We start from the raw sequence: 11,015 nt of genomic DNA, 5'->3' as shown, positions 1-11,015 counted from the left end.
GTAATGAACATCTCAAAAGGCGCGTGGGTTTCAGATGTCGTCGACCAAAGTTTTCATTCAACCAACGCTTAAGAAGATTAAAGGAAGATTATCAGCGGGGGTGACCTAAATTGGCTTACTTGTGGACGGATCTCTTGGTATAAATACCACCTTTTCTGTAAACTTTTCTCATTCATATACCTGAAGAGAGAGACAGCAGTCTCTGAAATATAGTACTTTTCTCTCTACATTTTAGTGTTTTTATGGGCTCCTTTTATTAGATGGAATTCTGTTGTTACAGAACATTTTTACCAGTCATATATATATATATATATATATATATATATATATACATATATGTATATGAGTCATACACATTACCGTAATTCATATACATACATCGAGCTACAATATCCTTTAATATCTAATTCCCTCGGAATTAAAATATTTTCACATAATGTTAAACCAAAGGAGGAATTTTTAGTCGACGAATGTCTTATCAACTAAAAAAATTCCCCTTCGGTTAACATATATGAAAATATATTAATACAGGGGTGGAGCGAATTACATATTAAAGGACGTTTGTAGCTCGATATATATATATATATATATATATATATATATATATATATATACATATATATATAATATATATATATATATATATAATATATATACCTATATATATATATATATATATATATATACCTCTATATATATATATATATATATATATATAATAATTATATATATATAGTAATATAATATTATAATACGAGTATAGTATATACTTTTCTCATTTTTACCACCGACTCTAGTCTCATACCAACATATGCTATTTCATCCTTCACTTATCAGACATGAGAATAGTATCAGTTCTCGCTTTACTTACAGATTTGTCACTGAGATGATGGACTACGCAGGGGAGGGAGGCGGTCTTCCCGGCAGACACGGACACCGTGGACTCGGTCTCGCCGAACTGCGGACCTGTAAAAGAACCTTGGCCTCCGTCTCCAGACCCTGGAAGGAAAGAAGAATTTCTTATTGTTAAAAGTTTCCGGCTGCCAAAGGCAAAGGGTAAGGATTCCTTCGGCTTTTCATATATTTCCATGTTCATACAAAGTAGTTAGACTAAACGTGTTGCATTTTTCTCTAAAAGGGGGTATGATCTGTTTATGGAACGATGAAGATTTGCAAGATGTCATGTCATGTGATGTCATGTACCGATTTTTATCTTATTTTACACTTCATTATTAAGTGCAGATTAATTTCGAATGGGAAATATGAATTACATCAAGCAAGGAAGGTGTAGACTTTGCAAGTCGTTACAAGAGAAGAGTGATGGCTATAGAAGCCAAAGTTTGAAGGAATGAAAGCTTTGTGAAGCAATTTCTCCTTTACGGAAGTGAAATGTTGATGCAAAATGCAAATAAAAAAAACACTAAGGCAGACGATGTTGAATTTAATTGTTAGTTCAGTATATGGTAAGAGTATCTGAACGGTGTGTCGGAAATGTTAGCCTCCGACACGCTAGTTTATAGTCACACGGATGGAGTTGGACTTAAGACAGTCTGGCCTGAAGGGCAAAACCAACAAATGTCGTTGATTGAAGAAGGTCCAGCAAGACTCGGTTGCAGTTTCATTATAGAAATAAACTACTTAGATTTAAAGATACGTCAAATCATAGGAAAACTACTGAAGTTAATGACCACGATGTCTACTACAAGGTACACAACTCAAATTCAAGAAAAACTCACGACAGCGACTTCAAAGGGTTACGACTTGACATTAACGTTACATCTGAATGATCAGTCAACTTTTAACCTGAACTTTAACTATGCCAAGCAGCGATTGGCAAAAATACTACAGGATTACAGACGAACACTTCACGGATTCATAGAAAGATTGGAACGAGACCCCTACCTGTTGCTTCCCTTGATGCCCTCGGAAAAAGACATGGAATGCACCCACCCTGTCATGGTCTCTCGTCAGCTCGTATTACAATAATCTAATTTCTCTACATTGGGTATTTTATTCAAAATTAATCTCCATTTACTAAAAGGAGTCTTCCATTAATATACAAGATACTGTTTATGTAAACAATCTCGATGTAAAGTATATTTTTCGCATCCTAAATGTTGTGCAGGCTTGTCAAAGAAAAAACGTATTCAATTTGTTCACGATACAGTGGGAAATCATTCTGATATTTTATCAAAGGCTAACAATTATGAAAAAAAATCAATAGAAAAAGATGGATTCGTTTGTGTAGAGTGGTTTAGTAAGGTGCAAAAAATGGAAATAATAGATTAATGAAAAAATTAATAATCTGGAGCGCCACCCTCATTTAAGTGGAAGGGATTATTGTTTCTAGGTTGAGATAAACCCTGTGTTGCACATCCAGCAATGCCGCTACTTCGTGTGCTTCGTTCACCATCAAAGAAAAGTCTGATAACCATTTTAGAATCTTGAGGAGAAGCACTCGACACACAGTAAATATAGTATTAACTGGCAGTTCGTTAAATTGATGACCTGCGCACTGCAGAGCAAAAGTCAATCGCTCATCACTAGTGCTCAGGATAATATCCAGATTTTTTCCCCGTAATTTTATTTATGTCTGGCCTGATAGACGAAGTAACCTACATCCCTACTAAAATAATGAATGTTACTGATTTATAGGAAAAGATGAAAAAAGATCTTATAACAAGAACTTGGCTTTTCGAGAGAGAGAGAGAGAGAGAGAGAGAGAGAGAGAGAGAGAGAGAGAGAGAGAAACTGAAGTGCATTAGTAACATTATATATTTTCGTGTTCTCTTAACATTATGCACATTTAAAAATCTTAAATTTTTATTAAAACCTTGAAACTGTATAAGTCCAGTTGTCTTACTAAAACTGAATAACTTTCATGAGAAGGAGTCTTCTAACATCCAACAATACCAAAACTAGATAGTTTCAAAGTTTTGATTAAAACAAGTATTAGGTTTTTAAATGGACATATTTGTAAAAGAAAGAGAAACTAAATATTGTTACTAATGCCCGTCAGTCGCTCCCTCTCTCTCTCTCTCAGTATTTCGTACACAAAACCCATCTTGTCAGTTACTGTACCCAGCCTTATTGGCACAGAACCTACAAGTTTTTCGTACTTTAATATTTTCTGGCTTTAAGGCCTAAGTGATTCCCAAGCGGAATTGGCATACCTGCTCAACGTTTGTTTGATTTTGATATGACTATACTATCAGTCCGTTTCTGAATCATGTAGACCCAGAGATTTTCATTTGGGTTCAGGTCAGGAGATTTTGATGGCTATTCAGTCTTGAGAAAATTTGGATATTTTTGAGTCATCTCGATACGCTTAACATGATGGATTGGAGAATTATCCATTGCACCGTATAATGACCATAATGGCTCTTTCTCGGGTCACACGCACCGTCGCTGATGGAACCAAAGATTCTTACGGTTTGGGGGCTGTTTAACCGTTCACTTATTCCAATATGCAGGAAATGTGGTATGTTGTCGACCCTCTCAGTTCCTGAGGATGCTGTACAATTGGAGCCTCAAAAATTCAGGCGAAAATGCAATGCATAACTACCCGAAAACAATTCTCCTTGTGTTTTCAAAATTTATTCATATCTTCGTCTACTTATTGATGAAGCTGTTTATTCCGTTTTATTTTCCAATGACTGATCTCTTCTTTCTGTATTTCCTTTCATCATCTGTAACTTCTTTTGAATAAAGGCCATAATATTCTTTGGAAGCTTGAATTTTAAGTCAGAGGCCCTGTAGGTTTTTTCCATATGAATGTGGTTCGTCATATGTGGTTGGTCATATACAATAATTATGAGCTCCCGGAACTGACATCAGCCATCCATCCGCAAAGACCGCAATTGTTGGACAGCTTATTTTCACGTGTTTTCCGGGTTATACCTGGAAAGGGCATCAACATAGTCATGACAAAGCCTTGTATGGAAACTCATTCAGGATTATTCATAAATATCATTTAGATGAACAGCAGCAACTGCATACTAACTCTTAATAAGCCTCGTTGGCGTTATTCTTTACCACTGACTGACTATTATGGTCAATCTACTCCCTTTCAATGGGCACTTTGTTAATTAAAGACAAGCATTAAAACTTAACGCCTGGGGGTCGGGGTTGATCGTAATGCTGTGTGATTGTTCGGTTAAATATATTGAATGAATCAAATGGGTCCCCGAGATGGTTCCTAACGACATTCCCATAGTATTATAATATCAAGATGCAAATATATTGTGTCCAGGATTATCTCAAAATCTGCATAAATAAGAAGGAAAATAACGTTAATTTAAGGCCAGGTCTATATTCTCCTGCCTTGATTGCGCAAGAGATGCTCTTAGATGATTTCAAAAGAAAAGAAAGGACTCTTAGTAAATCTTCGTTCATATCCTTTGCCTCACCTTGTATCATCCTTGCACCTGAGTTAATCCTGGACCGTTGTTCCTCACCTGAAGGGCAGTTTAAAGTGTGCATTAGAAAGGTTCCAGTATATGTAGTCTGTTTGAAAATGCTCTAGAATTAAGAGAAAAGATGCTGCACTGTTTCGTGTGTATGTGTCTATGTGTGCGCCTTCTTGGTCGTCTTTCTTTTGTGAAGTCTCCATTAAACGTTAACGCAAATGCAGCATCTACCGCTTCCCGACAGCGCTTATAGAATTTTCTGTACTTCTTATCTTCAAAGCCGATGTTCTGAAGGCGACATATTCTGTTTATATTTCTTATTATATTTTATTCCCACGGCAGAAGATGAAGCATATTTTCATTTTATCATTTTCATAATTTACGGATAATTTTCTAATTAGTTCTGGAAACTTAAAAATGAAACCAATGTTTTTGCCTTGCCGTTTTTATTAAAACTTATATCTTAATGAATCAAGACCATAATTACTTCTTAGGTGAGCGAATAACATTCTGTGAAACTCTCGGATTATATGCTGAATGGAAACCTCTGAGGTTAATGCATAGGTAAGAAAGATGTTTTACTACTTTATCTTTTTTTTTTTTAAATAGTTGTAACTTTTTATAGAAACAAAAAAATATGTTCAGATGACTTTGATTTTACGTAAATTGCTTGGACTTAGAAGTCGGATTTTCTGGATTAACTAACTATATGGAATAATTCTATCAAAACGTTTGTAGAAAATTTCTCGAAACATAAACTCAGGACCTATCATAATGGGGCCTTATGCCATCGTCACGCCCCTCATTTGAATTTAAATTCGAGTGGCTCTGACATTCTGCTGTTGTGGAAGTTATCTGCACAAGGGCTCTTCTGTGGGGTTCAGTAAAGTAAGAGTGAAACTGACTGTGGTCTTGTTTTTATTCTGCGGACATCCTCTGTCGCAGGAAAGGGCTTAAAGTTGATACATACACACACACACACACACACACACACACACACACACACACACACACATATATATATATATATATATATATATATATATATATATATATATAAATTATTAGACTGCCGTATATTTTTGCATCTAAAGAAGACTCCCTCTTCCTCGTATTACTTCTCCGTTTTTATAGTTGAAAGAGCCAAAGCTCTTTTCCTGAATTTCCGCTTCGTTAAAACCTAACAAGACTTAAATCAATTTGGGCGCAGCCTCCAAAGTCGCGAACATCAGTCTTAGTGCTTCTAAGCAATATGAAACTCGGGTGAGAATTTGAAAAACACACGAAACGAAAGGGAAGGTAAAACTGCAGGAACGCAGAAGAGTTTTTCATTCAGTCCCTTGATTCCTCCGTGAAATGTTGCAGCGGGAGAAATTCTTCGCATTAATTCAAGGCTGGAAACAATATACAAGTGATTCACAAAGGCATGAAAGGGAATGATCAGGGCAGAGCCGCTCGAAAGCTGCTGGAGAAGAGGCTCCAGCAATTTTATTCACAGGGCGCACAAGGCGTTGCAAAATTCATTTATGTAGTCTTCACAAAAGTGTAGTATGAAGACTTTCGACCTAAAACCGAATAGAAATTATAATATTCATCGTATAATCTCATCTGTCATTTTGGTCAGTCTTTCATCAGTGTCAATGGTTGTCCGTTACTTTACTAAACAAAATATGCATAACATGTATCCATGCTTTGTTGAACGACGTATGGATGACAGAATCGGTTGACACCTGACCAAAAAATTATGGTCGCTGTGGATAAGTTTAGGCATTATCAAAGTGTTAAAGGTGGTTTACTAGTAATTCATAACGCCTTACGGCCAAACTTTGCACCAACAAGCCAATATTGGCAGACATCTTGAAATCACGCAAGTTTATCATCTCACGTGACACACGAGCAACCTTCGAGCTCAACTGCGATTTTTCATCGCGATGAGCTCTTTTCAGTCACTTCAGATGCACAATACAAAAGGCACACCAAGCTTACCCGTATTTTCAATAAACGTGCACCAATTTTGACTGCTTTCTATTAACACTGGTATCGTGTGTCTGGGTCATTACGGAAATACCAGACTTCCGTGTTTACTCGGTGTGAACCTTTGGAGCAAAATGCTGAAAGTTGATAGAGAAACGTGTTTGTGACCGACCTGTTTGAGGTTAAGAATAACTGATATGATCTCGATGAAGTCAATCTGCTAAAGTGGATTCATTTTTCTTTGTTTTCTTTCCTCTCTTTTTTTTTTTTTTTTTTTTTCATACTTAGTGGTACAGATTTATATTCCGATAAAACTTTCTGTGAAATGTATTGATAACCCCCACCCCCAGGATATCCATGGGTCTATCTATCTATCCTTAATGGATACACAAATAGACACTCAGACGCATTTACACAAACACACATATGAGTATACGTATATACTAGCTGATCAACCTGGTACTTACTGGTAAAACTCGGAATGACAACCGATATACTCTCTATATCTCTTCCCCATAACCCCCTTTCCTCTCTCTCGCCCTTCCTCTTCCCCTCTCTCTTTCCTGTTAAGATAGTTGCTTCAATGACAATGACCGCATTCGCATTAACATTTCCTATTTCCTCCCTTCTCGCCACTCATTCCTATCAGGGCTGAACTTGGGCTTGAATGGCATTGGGAGTGTCACTACTCATCTCAGCGACCTCGAAAACTATTCTCACATGTCACCCCCTTCCCCTCTATGTTTTTATGAGCATTGTGCATTATCAGTCCCCAGTATTTGGATCAAGAAATCGAATACATATGAAAAATATTGACAGATTTATGTTATCTTTCACATGTACTAGATATTTGTTATAATAAAGCCCACAAACAGTTTTAGTAATAACTAAATGGAGAAACAAACCCCAAAGTATTTTCTTAGCTTCCCTTACTTTAGTGGCTTTGAAAATATAAAATCATTGTTATAACCTTTTAATGTAAATCTCGTTTTTCCCATAGTACCACACTAAAAGGAATGTAGATAAAAAATAGTCCTAAGGAAAACAACAACATAACATATAAAATTCCATGTTTGAACTGCCCCTCTTTTTATATTGGCCTATCTAGCAAGGAGTTAGAAGTAAGAATTAAACAGCTTAAGTATTCTGTTAAAACTGGGCAAACATCCAATGCTATATTCATTCATTTAAGCGAAAACTCTCACAGGACAATTGGATAGAAAAATCAGTGATTGGTAGATCGAAGATTTCTCTTCATGAAATCTTTTAGAATCTGCTATTACACAGCTTACTTCCAGTTGTAATTTTAGACTTAGCCCTGGGATGTACTATTTGGACCCCTGTATTAGTAAATTGTTTAAAAAGAAGTACCTAATGATAAAATCACACTCAATTACAAATTAGGTACCTTTTTATATTTATATATATATATATATATATATATATATATATATATATATATATATATATATATATTTTCTATGTATTCATATGCTTGATATTTTTTTTTATGTTCACCATGCAAACATTTTTATTGTTTATCAATTGGAGAGTTATCGAGTTAAACTTTTGTAACATTTTTGGTAATCAGTCGCCTTTTTTTTATAATCTTTTAAATGGTTGATCCCTGCTTCTGCGCTGTCGGGCATAATCTTTTGTAAAACTTCTGAACCCTCTTTTGATAGATCTAGTAATTCTTCAATTGTGGTGGGTTCATGTACATATTTCTTCTTTGCAATCCATCTGTCTTTTATACCAGCTTCCTTGGGAAACTTATCTTTATATTTCTTCAGTCTGCTAAGTAAAGGACAAGAGGTCGAAAGGCCTTGCAGACTTCCATTGTTTCTCTTCTTAGTGGATTTTGTCTTTATATATCCCTCACGTCCGTATTTTCACGATTCAGTAGTTATACCATATATTTCTATATATATATATATATATATATATATATATATATATATATATATAGTAGTATGTATGTATGTATAATATGAGTCTTATCACATCACCGTGATTCATATATACGCATTAAGCTACGAAAGTCCGTTAATATCTAATTCGCTCTACCTCGGAATTAATATATGTCCATATATGTTAACCGAAAGGAAATTTTTAGTTTATAATAATTAGGTTAGCTTACGGGCGAAAACCTCGGAACTAAGAAATCAGGACGTACAGTGAAGCTCTCAAACCACACAGTTATCACAAGAGCTGTAAGTTAATACTGCCTTTCACCTACAAATCACTGTCGCGGTCAAGTATTCCTTGTTTTGGAGTCGGCATCATAATTAATTCTTGGATTAATTATTAAACAAAATAAAATCAATTTATCAAAAATATTAATCAAGAAATTAAATTATTCAAGTAAAATTCTAAATGTTAAGCAATACTTAAGATTTGAAAAGAAAATGCAAGTAAATGAAAATTAATTCACAAGTGTTAAACTAAATGAAGTATGCAATGTTAAATAATTAAGAAACACTTTAGTTAATCAAACGAATTAATTTCACCACTAAAATGTGAAAAAACTAAGAAATTTTTACCTACACAAGAGACTGTAGAGGATATATAAAATTGACAAAAATTAACACCAGACAAAATATTTTAAATGTGAAAAAATTAAATAACTTCACACTAGTAAATATCCGAAGCATTTTTAAGTGCATTTAAAACTGTATATCATTTTGCCTTACAGCAAAATTGTTACCAAAAGATACCTTTCAATCTCCAGCTCAAGACACTTTATAGGCGCTGTTACGAGATACCTACACACTTTTACACAATGTCTGTTCAGATTCCACAAACAACCACTATGCTATTAAGAAATTTAACAAAAGCTAAGAGTGACCAAATACAAAGTTTTTACCTTAATTTTACAAGTTAAATTTCTCTCGATCGTGTGTGTGTGTTTGTGTTTGTGTGTGTGTGTGTGAGAGAGAGAGAGAGAGAGAGAGAGAGAGAGAGAGAGAGAGAGAGAGAGAGAGAGCGAATAACCTATTTTTCTTTATTTCCTTTACTAAACTCTTATTTTTACATCACACTACTCGCTGTTCGTAGTCTCTCTGCCCACCCTATTATACCATATATTTCTTGTAATATTTCTAGCGTAAAAGAATTAGGTAGAACAAGGAGCATATAAACTTCCAATAATGGGTCACAGGGACACCCTGGGATATATCGGCGTTGGAAGGTAATTGAACTCCTACGCAGGTTTCAGGACATGAAAGAGTAAATCAGTGTTTTGAGATGGGTAAGTCTCACGTGGAGAGAACTGAAGGCGAATGGATTTTGAAAAACTTATAATTTTTGAGGGATGTAACATTCTTTTGCAAGCTGTGTGTATATATGTGTGTTGTGTGCAAGTTATACGTCTGTGTATGTTAGTGTAAGCATAAACAGATATTCTCTGGCATGTTTATCATTGAATATCATTTTTCCCTTTTTTTTACGATTATGAGATTCCGATCCATTATTCTCTTCCCTCAGTTTTTGTATTGAACGTAGTCGGGAAACTGGTCATGAAATTTTAGCGAACGCTCTTTACTATTGTAGAAAATAATTCCATACTGCTGTTATACCTTTCCACGAGCATTACCCATAAGAGCTGATGAGAAACATAAAACAATTTAAAGTTAATAAAAGTATGTGGCAATTCTCAACTGTTTTAGATTTGTACACTGAAGTGTTTTTTCAAAGTTTTTTCTCTAATGTCTTGCAAAATCTTGAAGACATAATTTTTTGTTGTAATAATTTTAGTGAAAATGGGACGTCAACTTCTGACAAAAATGTCCCTTTTGAAGACAGCGGCAAGAGAATCTGAGAGTTGAGCCACGGTTGTTTTTCAGAATCTGGGAGGCGTTCAAACTCCCTCCTTGCTTCTTGCTATCCTCTATCCTTGGAAGAAGAGGGAAAAGAAGAAGATGATGAAGAAGAAAGAAAACACTAGATTCTTTCTCTCACCGCCACTCTTTGTTCTGGGAGAAGATAATATCTCCTTTCGTATATCACCCCTCTCCCCACCCTCAGACAGCGGCACCAACCCAATCCTCTCCCCATAGAGGGAAGAACAGCTACTTCGTCTTCTATGCTGCCAGTGACTTAACAGCCTGGCCATCGAGTTACTGCATTTCAGTCCCTGTATTTCCCCCGAGGTGAGATACCGCCTTCACTTCTGTACGTTAAGGCTTCCATTATGAAATTGGTTCTGAGGTTGTAGTGTGCACATTCATGCACATGAAAGCACCTCAGTTCTTTCGTGTTTAGTGGTTAGTGTCTGGGTATGCCACTCAGATGTCGCGGGTTCCCTCCTCCCACAGGCCGATGAAAGATCACTGGATCTGGATCATGATCAGTTACCGCTGCTGTGTTGGGGTCTGCGGTGGGATGTCGAAAACAGCATTCTTTGGGAGCTTGAGTTTCAAGACAGTAGCCCCTGTGTGCTTGTTTTATGTGAACATTCATTTACTGAAATTAGTATTATAATTATGATAATATATAATTCTCCCCTTTGTAGACCTACGTGTCAGCAATCAACTTAAGCATTTAGGGAAAATGTTGAGTAAGTCTCCATACAGTAAAGCATAATGCTTGATTCGTCACGAGTGACAAGAAATAAAAACCACATTTTCTAAA

General features: G+C 35.6%; 1 protein-coding gene across 5 annotated transcripts in view; it reads right to left on the bottom strand.

Annotated features, from left to right (window-relative positions):
* The window catches only part of LOC135227010 (uncharacterized), an 87,944-nt gene that overhangs the window by 26,870 nt on the left and 50,059 nt on the right, over positions 1-11,015 (bottom strand). For all 5 annotated transcript variants that reach the window (XM_064266767.1, XM_064266771.1, XM_064266768.1 and 2 more), the window contains one exon: positions 872-999. In XM_064266767.1, the coding sequence (XP_064122837.1) occupies positions 872-999 (128 nt within the window). The remainder of the gene's footprint in view (positions 1-871; positions 1,000-11,015) is intronic.

Source organism: Macrobrachium nipponense, chromosome 15 (assembly GCF_015104395.2).
Source record: "Macrobrachium nipponense isolate FS-2020 chromosome 15, ASM1510439v2, whole genome shotgun sequence".
NCBI classification, from domain to species: Eukaryota; Metazoa; Arthropoda; class Malacostraca; order Decapoda; family Palaemonidae; genus Macrobrachium; species Macrobrachium nipponense.
This window is presented reverse-complemented; position numbering and strand designations above follow the sequence as displayed.